Source organism: Biomphalaria glabrata, chromosome 10, assembly GCF_947242115.1.
Source record: "Biomphalaria glabrata chromosome 10, xgBioGlab47.1, whole genome shotgun sequence".
Classification (NCBI taxonomy): Eukaryota; Metazoa; Mollusca; class Gastropoda; family Planorbidae; genus Biomphalaria; species Biomphalaria glabrata.
The window spans coordinates 37,456,315-37,470,482 of NC_074720.1; the positions used below are offsets into that span (position 1 = coordinate 37,456,315).

A 14,168-nucleotide genomic window follows, 5' to 3' on the forward strand; every position below is an offset into this window, starting at 1 on the left:
TGTTATGTTTTACAAGAAAATTAAATGTCTAAAAAGTAATTTTCAGTAATCAATTCTAGTAAATTACTTTTTTTAAAAGCCTTATGCGATTTCAAACAATCATTAGGCATAATTCATGTTTTATAAAACAATATCCGGAACATTTTTACACTTAATGAAATATAAGTCAGTATAGAGATTATGATTTAGCATTAATATGCTATTTACATAAAAAACGGAACAACATATTATTGATAATGTGTTTTTGCAACGTTTAAGCATGGAAATTGAATGTAATATAAGTTAGAAGAGCAAACAAACATTTGTTGGCATTAATTAGTTTTGCACAAAAAAATCCGGAACAATCAATTTTAGATACTTAAAACTATTGAGATGTTATGGGAGGAACATTAAAGGGTTAATCAGATTTTCAATAGCTTTTAGAGTTCTAGTTTTTTAAATCTAATCGTGACGGACAGACCGACCAACAGACAAAACGCACAAAAATAAGCTTCTTTTATTCGGATGGGGGCACTAAACAAAAAATAAATAAAATCTGATTTTTAAAAAAAGTTTAAGGAATTGGTTTAGCACCTGATCATGTTGCGACGTTACGCTACTGCACGAAAATCGCTGCATAAAAAGTCCATTTAAAAAAATGTGCGTGATATTTACATACAAAGTGCATTATTAGCCTTTATAAACAAACAGAAATGTTTTCTTTTAATTTTAGCAGCTAGTTGACCAGAAAAAACGTCTTTAACTATTATTTGTATTTGTTGTAAACATTTCCTGTACATTTTAAAAATATATTTGACTTAGTGATACTGAAAATACACAAAAATTGTCCATCTTTGTTAGCATATTGTAACATTGCCTCCCTTACATTTACGTAATTGTTTTAGAATTGGTGTATTTTTATGAAAAAATCGCTTGCATAATTAATTTTATAAATTAAACGGTTTGCTTTTAGAAAACCAAAAGTAGCCGTTGCACCTAAACTTTTCAAGCCGGATTTAATGATGAAATAATATTTTTCATATCTCTTCTAGTTTTCGAGATCTGAGTGTGACAGACGGACAGACGGACAGACGGACATTTTGCACAAACCTAATAGCGGCTTTTTCCCCTTACGGGGGCCGCTAAAAATAAAACGAAAACGCGACGAAATATAGTCGAAGAATTAAAACGAAAATTATTTTGAAACTTTATTCCGATTTCATTACATCATCTGCCGCATAGATCGCAAGGTCTAAAAGAGAAACTATGTTAAGAAACTGGAACAGACACAAAATAGAGCAGTGAGATTCATAACCAACGAATATTCACATTTGACTCTAGTAACACCTTTAGTAAAATCACTAAATTTAGAAAGCTTTCAGGATAGAAGACTTAAAAGTAAAGTAGCAATTATACATAAAACAATGGACCATAATCTTTAAATACAAAATCAAAATCTAATTTAAAAAATACTCAGAAAGATAGAGATAAAGGCACAGCCAAGAAAACCGGTGACTTGGCAGAATTTAATTCATTGGTTAATATGCAAGACTAAATGCATGACGGAGGCGCGGTGGCTGAGCGGTAAAGCGTTTGGCTTCCGAACCGGGGGTCCCGGTTCGAATCCTAGTGAAGACTAGAATTTTTAATTTCGGGATCTTTGGGCGCCTCTGAGTCTACCCAGCTCTAATGGGTACCTGACATAAGTTGGGGAAAAGTAAAGGCGGTTGGTCGTTGTGCTGGCCACATGACACCCTCGTTAACCGTAGGCCTTTGAAACAGATGACCTTTACATCATCTGCCCTATAGACAGACCACAAGGTCTGAAAGGGGAACTTTACTAAATGCATGACGCGTAGGACGTAATCATCTTCTTTTTTGAAGTAACGTCTGTATTATATAAGATAAGATAAAATATAGTAAAAAAAAAAAACAACTTAACAACAAAAGATGTGTATAACATAGACTGCTTAATGCTAATTTTGAATGTGGCCATGTCGTTTGACCAGATGGAACTCTCTTACCTGAAGAGCATTAAAAGCTGTAAATACAACTTGGAAAGAGAAGGTAATCACGATCGTGTTCTTTATTTCCTTGCCTTCAAGAGTTGTCTCCTCCAGACACTTGTGTCTCACTTCCGTCCAGTCCAAGCATTTCATGACGCGTGCACTTTGTCCAGTCCTCCCCCTCCGCGTCAAGTGTCCAAGAGTGTCAGTCTGGTGACCAGTGTCTTAGACGTTGTGGTCAGACTGGGAGTGTTGCAACGCCTCTACATTTCACTAGCTGTCCAAGTAAATAAATAAAAAGTGAAACAGAATTTTTATATTTACATGAGCAATTGTAATACAATCTTCCGTTAACATGCCTAACTGGTCGTGTGGCAAGCGCTCTGGACTGTCGGCCTGATGGTTTAGAGATCAAACCCTGCTCGCCGGAATCATTTAAGCGATCATGGAAATATTGACCCAGATACCTTTCTCCTCCCACCCCTGGTCCAGACAGGTAATTAGCAAAGTAAGAAAGCTAAAAGAATGAAATTGCACTAAAAAAATTGGTAAAAATATTTCTAATCGCAAATTTAAGTCTATGACTGATCCAAACTAATTAGTACAACTTACACTTATAATAAGCTTTTTTTTTTCAAAAGTATTTTATTATTAAAAAAAAAATAGTGATGAAGGTATAAGTAAATAAGTACAGTCAGCACACACACACACACTTCCAATACAAATTTCTTTCATTTATTTTTCTTTTCTCTTTTCTAATAATACAATAATTTTCTATAATTTTCTAATGTTAAAAAAAAATCAACGAAATGAAAAGGGACCTAATGGCCATTGAATATCTATTTGGAATAATGTTTAAGATGACAACATTACAACTTTAATTTAGCCCTTCTATTTAGCACTTTAATTTATCGCTTATTTGGCTCTTTACGTTAGCACTTTTAATTAGCATTTTTATTTAGCACTTGTATTTAGCACTTTTATTTAGCACAGATTGGCTTTAGCCACAAACCAAACGTTGGTTTCATTTGTATGACCAAATAGTTGATAAGAAAAGCGTATAGTAAAGTACAAGGGGCGGATTGGCTGTATGGACATTCGGGCAAATGCCCGGTGGCCGGTACTCAATTGGGCCGGTAAGGAAACTCAAAAGTAAAGTAGCAATTATACATAAAACACTGAACCATAATCTTCAAATACAAAAACAAAATTTAATAAAATACTCTGAAAGACATAAAGATAAAGGCACATCCCTCGTCCCATATGCTAGGACAAATTTGTACAAATGCTCCTTCTTCACTAGTGCTATTAGAGCATGGAGTAGGTTGCCTGAGCTAGCCAGGAAAACCAGTGACTTGGCAGAATTTAAGTCATTGGTTAATATGCATGACTAAATGCATGACGCGTAGGACGTAATCATCTTCTTTTTTGAAGTAACGTCTGTATTATATAAGATAAGATAAGAAACAGAAAGGGTAGCGTGAATGCCAGTAAATTATTTTAAGAAATCTTTTACAATTTATAGTCTAACTATTATCTAAAGCAATCATATGGCTTACAATTTGTGGGCCTGATTGTATAGAAATCCCCGGGCAGATCTTGACACCCAGCCCGCCCCTGATCACTATCCTTATAACACTTGCTTAATTGGCGCTTCAATTAGTCAGGCCCGTAAAAGTTTACATAACAGAATGGGTTGAACGTTGTGAAACATAAAACTAGTGAATCATCTATCCATGAACATTCAATATACGGCAAGCATCATTAACTCTGAAAGGAGCCTACAGTGTTTTTTTGTTTTTCTAAAATTTATTTGTTATTTTAAAGTAATCATTAAGGCTGATATTAACTCTTTCTCTCCGTAATTATTTACCACATTCTAGTGGAATCAACGTTGGTATCGTCAGTTAGGAGAGAAAGAGTTAACTCTGAAAACGAATATATTTTAGACACTGAATATACACATTTATTTCTTGAATGCAATAGTTATTAATGCAAATTTAATAATAATCCTTCTTTCGATTTTGTAAAATGTTTTACATGTCTCGGATGTTTCCTTCAGAGTTGAAGATAATCTACTTCCTAGTCCAAACCTCCCGCAGGACGACGGGGGATGGGAGCGGGCAGGGTATGAATCCGGGAGCATCAAGACAACCGAACAATAGTCAAGCGCGCCTGCTATATGACCAGGCAACCATTTAAATTGTATGTACTCCGAGGAAGCAACGTAATCTAATTCACATCTTCTTGAGTACAGTCAAAATAAGGTATACCTTTCAGACATTGTTACGAAACTAATTGTTGGCTATTAAACTTGAAACCTAGGTCAACCATGTTCAGTCTAAAAATAACATTCAAAATATGTAGAGACATAATAACCATTTCCACAACTAACTAAAAGTAAAATATATATGAAGTTATATTACAAATTTTATTGGCAATCTGCAATTTAGAATACTAATTTTAATATCTCTCCGATCTATTTTATTGTCCTTTGTGATGTGTATAAGATATTGATGTAACTACTCAAATACTTAATGAAAAAACTTAACTGCTTTTAGTCTTGAATATATTCGACGCCCTCATTACTATTGTCAATAATTAAAATAGCGTCGTCGCCAAAAAACCAGTTTATCCGATTGGATAATTTTAATAATAATCAACACGCCTCCCCCCCCCCCCCAAAAGCTTCTTTGTATGTGTACTATTCTTGACGACCTGAGCAACTATGCATTTATGTAGCCTTTTCACTTAGGGTCCGTGGGCAAGCTTCACATATGTAAAAGGGTCCAAGGTTCATTACTCCAAAAAAAAAAAATAATGTTAGTACAGGGGATACTATCAAGTAATGAAAACAATTAATATTTATGATTGCATCCCCTTGACAAGACCTTACCCATAATAAATATATATAATTCTCTTCCTCCCTCAACAGTTTGGACGAGCAAGAAGTGAAGGAAAGATCACTCTTATTTCTGCGGATAGTAACCCCACGAAAAAAAAAAAAAAGAGGGGGGAGAACAAGTGAGTATTCACACGTGGCTACGGATGGCTGCGCGCTGGACTGTCAAACCCTGCCCGCTTCCATCCCCCTTCGTCCTGCGTGAACTAGGAAGTAAACTATTTTCAACTCTGAAGGAACATCCGAAACATGTAAAACATTTTAGAAACAAACATTTTACAAACACTAAATAGCAGGGCCGGACTTAACCATTGTGAACAAGAATCCATGGAATAGCGTCACAAAATAGCAGGGCCGGACTAAACCATTGTGAGGCCCTGTGCGAAACGGTTTTCGCGGGGCCAAGTTTGGGTAGGGAAGCGGATAATAAGTGAAATTTAAGAGTTTCTATTAGAAAATAAATTCGTCTATGTATTTTATCCATTCTTTACTACGTACAGAATTACTTGACGAGCCTTGCGTGTAGCAAAGTCATACAGTATATCATAATAATTCTTTTTCCTACATAGATCACGCTCAATAGCAAGAATTACCAAATGTTTCAATCTATCTTTGAGAATTGTTGACCTCAAGTAATTCTTCATTAGTTTGAGGCGCGAGAAGCTTCTTTCACCAGATTACACAATTACGGCTAATGCATAATGCCGTTTTTATTTATCGCGCGTGGGATTGGCGTTTTCCATATTGACAATTTTTTGTCTATTTATTTCCATATGTTTGAAGGACTTTTTCATATATTTTGCAATTTAGTGAGATTTACGGGAGCTCCTGATGGATCGACAGAGGGCGTGAAATATCTGTTTTAAGTTATAAAATGGTTTAATTTAATAATTTATACACCTTGAATTAGCGCGGGTCCTATGAAAGTGCAGGCTCCATGAAAGTGCGGGTCCCACTGCAGTCGCATAGGTTGCAGTGGCCTTAGGCCGGCCCTGCAAAATAGCGGCGTATGCTACGCCGCCGGTCGACTAGTAGTATGTTAACCTTTTTAACCGTTTAGTTGTAGCCCTGAATTAGAGCATGCTATGTATGCTGACGATTTGCTTTCCATTGTGTCTCACCAGTAAAGACATTGTATTGTATAGCTAGCTAATCATCAATGTATTTTTGTCAAACATCTTCTAAAACGATATTTCTACACAGACTGTAGACCAGAGTGAAGGAAAGGAAGTAAAAGACTATCTTAGTGACATTTGTATTCACACCTACGACCTAAAAGACGTGAAAGTTTAAAACTTGAGTTCAAAGACTAGAACATTCTAATTCTTGGATCCTCTAAATCACTGCAATGTTTGATCATGATGAAAAAGACGAACAATCAGTCAGGTGATTTCTTCTTCGTGAAACTGTCACGTATAGTTGAGCCTTCGGCTCTTGGAACTCTAGGCCAGCAAAAGTGAACAAGAGCTCTCTCTCACCGGCCTGAATGACAACAGTGTACACTGTTCTGTCTGGCGGGTGGGTCAGACTCGTGGCAAGAGGCCGCATACACTAAGACCCCCGCCATTTTCCTTTTCTATACTAGGCTAACCGTGCAGGAAACGCCATTTATGTAACGGCTCCTTGAGGAACAGCGCCTGGAATGTGACAAGGTTGTGGGAGCTTTTTTACAACTCCGCGCAGTGCAATGAGGATGCTCTCGCACCCCCTTAGGCACCCCCACGAGAGTCTTGTTTTGCTACCCTTTAGCCTAATCGTTTCCTCCTACGATCGTTTCCACCCGGGCGCCACTATGAGGCAGGGTAGCATGCCAGGGCAGTCAGGTGATAAAGCATGCGTATTGACACTGTATTGCTCTCTCTCTCTCTTTCTCTCTTACAGTGTGTGCTGAGCTAAACCTGTGTTAGCTGTAAACTTAAGATTGACCGAGTCTGATGAGGGTACCCACTGCATTACGTCTTACTCTCATAATTTTTGTTTGATCCAAGTTTATTCGGAGGACGAGTTTGGATGCCACTATATCTAAGGATGTTGAATTTGATGTACTTTTCTTTTAAAACCTCTGGTATACAGGGATGTGATTTGCCATGTTGAGAACACTTCGTGTAGTTAGAACTTTTGATACAGAACAGGATTGAGTTACTCTTTTTGTTAGAACAATTGAGGCAGAAAACAACTAAGTTTTAAATGTTGGATTTGAGAACCACTGATAGAAAGGACAGCTAAACATACTAGGTTGAAGCCCTGCTGCATAGGAAGGCTGTGTATGAAATATCTAAAATTAGAACCACTGCTACAGATGAAGGCTGTGTATGAAATATCGATGATAAGAACTCCTTCTACAGATGGCGACTTGGTATGAAATGTCATTAGCTAGAACCCCTGCTACACTGGAAGACTTGGTATGAAATGTCAATAGCTAGACCTAGAACCCCTGCTGCAAATGAAGACTTGGTACGAAATGTCGATAATTAGAACCCCTGCTACAGTGGAAGACTCGGTGAAGTGTTTGTAGTTAGATAATTGCTAGGAGATAGAGGTGACAATTAGAAAGATAGATGATTGACAAACTATCTTGTAAGTGGGACAACACAGCAACCTGTGCATGACACACTTCTTTGTGTGTAGCGGGAGAACAATGTGTTCAAATTGAGATTACGTCTGCACTTCAAAGCAACTGTTTTAATATAGAGAAAACAGCTACATTACATACATGAAAACATCACATCTTTGAAAGTAGGCCAACTTTAAACCATGCAAAGAACAGCTTCCCACAGTTCAATGAACGTCGTTGAATGTACAATCCCGAAGCTTCTTCTCAAACGAGGAAGCAAATATATTCTTTGTTTGATCTTTAGGATAGTCTAAATAAAATGTAAATGTAGGCCTCTAAATAAAATGTAAATGTAGGCCTCTAAATAAAATGTAAATGTAGGCCTCTAAATAAAATGTAAATGTAGGCCTCTATATAAAATGTAAATGTAGGCCTCTAAATAAAATGTAAATCTAGGCCTCTAAATAAAATGTAAATGTAGGCCTCTAAATAAAATGTAAATGTAGGCCTCTAAATAAAATGTAAATGTAGGCCTCTAAATAAAATGTAAATCTAGGCCTCTAAATAAAATGTAAATGTAGGCCTCTATATAAAATTTAAATGTAGGCCTCTAAATAAAATGTAAATGTAGGCCTCTAAATAAAATGTAAATGTAGGCCTCTAAATAAAATGTAAATGTAGGCCTCTAAATAAAATGTAAATCTAGGCCTCTAATAATGTTAATGTAGGCCTCTAAAAATGTTAATGTAGGCCTCTTAAAAACACTTTGAACACTTACAACTTTTTTGTGTATAGCTCGAACACAAAGACTGAAACTAAAAGAAAGACAATGGAATTCCATATCCGTAAGGTCAAGGCTTCTATGTTCAGACAGGGCCGGTCTTAGGCCACTGCAACCTATGCGGTCGCAGTGGGCCCCGCCCTTTCATAGGCCCCGCGCTAATTCTAGATGTGATTATTAAATTGCAAAATATATACTAAAAATTCCTGGAAATCTCCGGGATTTATAAAAAATCTCCTGAAAACTCATAAAAATCTCCTAAAAAATAAAAAAAAACTTGTCATTTGTGGGTGTCATTCATTGCATAAAACGCCAATCCTACGCGCGACAAAAGAAAAAAAAGGCATTGTCAGCTTTCTTGTAATAAAATGTAATAATCGGGCGAATTTTCACCTTAATCGGAAGCTACAATACTTTATTTACTTTTATAGTCACTGGCATATAAATATGCCATAGTTTGCAAGGTTTGTAAAGTAAAGTTAATTTGATCGTAATTTTGTAATAAGTAAAGAATGAATAAAGTCAAATTTTCTTCTAATACAAAATCTTAATCTTCAATTATTATCCTTATTCCCACCCAGACTAGGTCCCGCGCAATCAGTTTTGCATAGGGCCCCGCAATTGTTAGGACCGGCCCTGTGTTCAGACATAAGATAATACGCTTTAATAGAATAAATAACTGCAACATAGGCTTACTGCAAGTGTTCACTTTCTACGCTAAGTCTACAACTTAATTAGCTTGCATGATGACAAAAAATTTACGTTCGACTTAATAACAATTGCAACATAACTTTCACAACACACTTATAACAAAAAGTTACCCTTCAGACCTTGCGGATGTTATAGGCCTAAAGGTCATCTGTTTCTGTGGCCCATGTTTAACGAGGGTGTCATGTGGCCAGCACAAGGGCCATCCGCCTTTCATTTTCCCCAATAAGTGTCAGGTAGAGCTAGGTAGACTCAGGGGAGCCCTAAAGATTCCGAAATTAAAAATCCCAATCTACTCAAGGATTCGAACCCGGAACCCATAGATTCGGAAGCCAAGCTTTTTACCATTTATAAAACTGTGAAAAAATTTTTGTTAAAGGTATTACGTTTAGCTATATACGAATAGGTTTACCAACGGTCAATGCATTAAAACATAAAGAAACCTTTTTAAAGTGAGAAATAATTTGGACTTTTTATCTACAGTGTTACACGCATGGCAATTTGTTTACACTTGTAGTCAAGGTCTTAGAAATACTGTTTTTTTTTAAACATTCCGATAAAGAGTTATCAGTGTAGATATCAAACTTTGTACTTAGGAGAGCAGCAGTTTAGCTCTAACTATAAACGAAAATATATAAAATGTGCTTTAAAAAAATAAACAGTTTTATATAATGTGTAATTGTATCAATTAGTTTGGATAAGAAATGCAATTAAATTTTTAATAGATTTAGATTAAAAAAAACACACCAAAAAATAGGCCACCCAAAGTCAGACCACGAATGCGATGGATTGATAATGTGGATGCAGAGATCTGCAACAGCTTGGGGCTTGAGAATGGCTATGAAAGGCTCAGGAGAGCTCGGAATAGAGGGATGTGCTGAGTCAAGTCAGAGCCCTCCATGGGCTGTAGTGCCACTTGGATGGATGGATGGATGTTTTGTGTTCGATTCAAAGTTTCTCTGTCTTAACTGTGTATAATATAGTATGATATAGTTTCCATCCATTGACGACCGCTTCATGGAGCTTCTTCTTCTAGCCAGCTTTATTGCTGCTGAGCTGTGAGCTCTTTTGCAAACTGTGCCAAGGAAAAAAAGTGTGCTGATTCTTCAGTTGTTCAGCACTGGCGAACAGGGTGTTGGTTATGTTGGGCTGGAGTGGATGTAGGGTCTGCCTAAGGTGGATTAGGGAGGGGCATTCAAAGAGGATATGGTTTACGGTTTCAAAGGGGTGGGCGCAGTGTCTGCAAAGGGGGAGTTGTGTGGAATTTATTTTGTTCAGATGGTAATTTAACAGAGAAGTGTGTCCTGTTCTTAGTTGTAAAAATGTGAATTGTTCTTTGAGGGGGAGGAAGTTAATACTGTCAAGTTTGTTAGGCATAGCCATTTCTTTGTACGATCCATGGAGATGAGAGATTCACTCAGCGTATGTGTGCATCGCCCAGTCTTTCGTGATGTCTAAGTTTGAAATATTCGACATCGTGCTAGACACTATATGGTAGCTAGAGCGTGTGTGCCTTGCCTTGACTTACACGTATGTTGTCAGACTTTTCTTCCGTCATGGCTGATTTGTTGACGCCTCAATTTTCATGACGGTGCTTACAAAGAGAGTTTCCGAGATAGTCCAGTAAGAGGAAGCGTCTATGTTTAAGGATCCCAGAGAACTGAAAGAGAGCTTACATCAAAAGAGCCGATCTTAATATTAGAGCTTAATAATATACATGATAAGTCAAAAGAATAAAAGTCTCAAACAAGAATGAAGACACATATAACTTATTATTATAGCTTTTATATAGCGCTACTTTCATGCTTATAGCATGCTCAGAGCGCTTTTGGTCCAATCTCATTTGTGGACCGGTGGGGTGGAGGGGGTATCTAGGAGTTGGTTTTCCGTGCTGCCTTTAGGCGCTCAGTAAACACAACTCAGCCCGAGTCGGGTGTCGAACCTCGAGCCCCCTTCTTGGTAGCCAAGCCAAGCCAAGTTCAAGCGCACTTGGCCTCTCGACCACCCTTATAAAGATTCCATTTTTATATAATATGTTGTCAGAAGACGTGAAAATTGTTAAGTGCATTTTATAACAGAGAAGGACACTGAACCACTGAACCCTATGAATTAAGATTGTGTAGAGACGGTTGAGTATGTATTAAAAAAGAAACTTAGTATGTAGAACAAGACTATGTTGGAACAAAGCAGTGTCAGTAGTTTGTACCGACGAGAGGAAACACTCTTTTGTAACTGGGATCTTTTGGCTTGATAAACTCTGGGTGTAATTAATCAATGCACATGCATGTTGATCTATTGGACAGTTAATGCATCAGGTGTCAGCTATATATATATACGATCATTTCATCGTTCCATCTTTGCTACTGTTTTTTGAGTCTCTCCGTAGCTTGAGGCCAGATCGTTCTTCCGATTGTTTATGTCGCTTATAGTGAAACAATATTTTAGATCATTCAAAGTTCTGATGCAACGGCTACTTTTTCTTTTCTGAAAGCGAAAAATCTTAGTTTTTAAAATCACTTATGCAAGCAGTTTTTTCGTAAAAAATACACGACTTATACAGCTATTCACTATTAATAGTAACAAACATTGAAGTCTCTTTAGTAGGGGAGAGAACTGCTAATTATATTTTTAACACATTTATGCAAATGGTTTTAGATTTTTTGTCAAAAATTTTTTTTACAAATGTATTGCTAAGTTTAATAAGTTCTTTTATACTAACTACTAGGTTTACACAAAGAAAATGTTTACTTTTTTTTAAAGAGAAAAAATCTATTTAGTAGGCCTATGCATATAAGTTGGACATAAAAAAAAAATAGTTTTTCATATTACCGCGTAAACAGCACAGTGTAACAATAATTATGAAACACTTAGCTAACGTAATTTATTTTTTACGAGAATATTATATTCTTTAGGATTTGAATAAGACATTGACCCTTTACAAAACAATTAGATCAATTAGATATTCATTATAAGACATTAATTAGGTCAGGTTCACATTTAACTTTACATTCTTTTTCACCTATCAATTGGTCTGCTGGACCTTTCGGGCACCACACAGGATCTGTCAACCTTCTTTCTTCATTCTTCTTTGTCATTTGCCTTTGAAAGAATTTCATTCTGATGTTCTTTCTGAAAATATTGAAACCTGCCTTTTTACCTGCTTGGGTGGACCATTTCGAGGGCCGATTTTGAGTATGTTTCCACACCAACTTTGTAACCTTGTATGTTACTAATCTGCTTCAAGCACACACAAAAAAGTAAATGTATGAACTCGAATTAAAACTATATTGGAACCAATAAGTAACAGCGACTTTTCATTTCGTGAATGTAGGCGGACCATCTATTTAATATATTTAGAAGGGGTAATGCTATTCACAGCCAGACACAAAATGTGCGTCTCTAGAGAAACTTGACAGACAAACAACAAAATCCAAAGTTACAAATCTTGAACTAATGCACAAGTCACAGTTGGATGATTTGTAGAGAAGAGCCTGGGCTATAAGAAGAGTGCATCCATTAACTCTTTATCTCCTAATCGACGACACCATCGTTGATTTTGACCTAATTAAATTAAATTAATGTTTAACTTTTAAAACTTGACCTTGATATATATAAAAAGAGCATGCATTTCCCTTTAATTCTATACCAAATACAATATTTTCTGATAACAAACAACAAAGCTATTGAAGCCCAATCAGAACAGGGGTAGTGAAATTGTAATGAGCAAATGAAGAATTCCTTCAAAACATGGAAAAATAATTGTGGAGAGAAAGAGTTAAAATATTATTTAATGCATCAATATTGGAAAACTGGTTTAGGAAGAATGGCGAAGGAAGATCTCAAATAAATGTAAAATAAAAATGGTCACTATCTCGCCTCTCACGCAGTGTCACAGTCCGAATCGCTCTCCATTTTCTGTTATCTTAAGAATACCTTCATAAACCAACAGCAATGTCTTCCACTAGCAGGAACGACCCTTCCACAGTGCCCAGACAACTTCCCGAGAAGACAACCCACACAGAGATCTCCTGGTGGCTTGTCCATTGGAGATGATCCCCTTTACAACTCTTGGCGGGATCGAACCAAGCCATGGTTCTGTTTCTCCTTTCACTCAGAATCAACTGTCTCTCTTCTTCGTCTCAACAACATGTCCATAACTAGTGCTTAACAGTGCACTGGTGCGCACCATATGCGTCGGAGCAAGAGTTAATAGGTATATATATATATATATATATATATATATATATATATATATATATATATATATATATATATATATATATATATATATATACATGATACATACTATTCAAAATATCTTAAAGAGAATCTTTCTTTCTTTGATTAATCCATATGCATCGCAACAGGCAATCCTTATGAAAATCAAACACTTCATGAAAGATAATCATGTCTTAGTAAAAGGAAATTGTCGTAACATGTTGAACCCTATTTGAAACCACCTAAGGACAGGTCGGGTCGAAATCAGTGCGCTACCGGAAATAACACATATGTCTATGATGAAGTGGGAAGGTCCATGTCGCCTCCAGGGACAAGGTCCCACACGTAAAATATTTGAACTAAAACAAACATAAAATCAAATTTGTAGCTAACCGCTTGAACTCTTTTATTTCACGTCCACAAATAGACATACGCTGAATGACATCGCTAAAACGTAGAATGTACTATAGCCATCTTCTTTCTTCTAAATACAACATCTACGGGGCAGAGACGCTATACTGGCATTCGGGCAAATGCCCAGTGAACCGGTAGGGCCATCGAAAGGGTCGCCTGGATGTCACTATGGCACGTAGTTAATTGTTATAGGTTTTATATTTTATAATATTCTCTTATAAAAGTGACCCTCTGAGTGTTGAGTTTAAAAAAGAATAGTTTACAGACTCTACACAACAGTGTACAATACTAATTTAATCGAACACATTTTCCGAAATAATGTAATAGCCTGTAGGACTCATCCTACACACTTAGGAATTAAAAAGCAACATGAGGCCTATGTTTCTTATAAAGATATATAGCATGCGTACAGTTATCGATAAATTAGCAAACTTAATGATTTTGAGGACAGGCAGACCTACAATTGAATGGTCATCATATGATATACAGTTTTTAGGGCCGGATGGTATAGAATTCTCTTACAGCTTGAAAAAGAGTTACGTTCTGTAACGTACATAGTGATGTGACATGAACTATGGCTGTGTTTCCAGTCTATATATAATGTTA

General features: G+C 36.5%; 1 protein-coding gene across 4 annotated transcripts in view; it reads right to left on the reverse strand.

Moving 5' to 3' along the window:
* The window catches only part of LOC106061027 (uncharacterized), a 64,977-nt gene that overhangs the window by 18,261 nt on the left and 32,548 nt on the right, over nucleotides 1-14,168 (reverse strand). For all 4 annotated transcript variants that reach the window (XM_056044180.1, XM_056044181.1, XM_056044183.1 and 1 more), the window contains one exon: nucleotides 2,004-2,262. In XM_056044180.1, coding sequence (XP_055900155.1) covers nucleotides 2,004-2,138 — 135 coding nt within the window. In that variant the 5' untranslated portion in view covers nucleotides 2,139-2,262. The remainder of the gene's footprint in view (nucleotides 1-2,003; nucleotides 2,263-14,168) is intronic.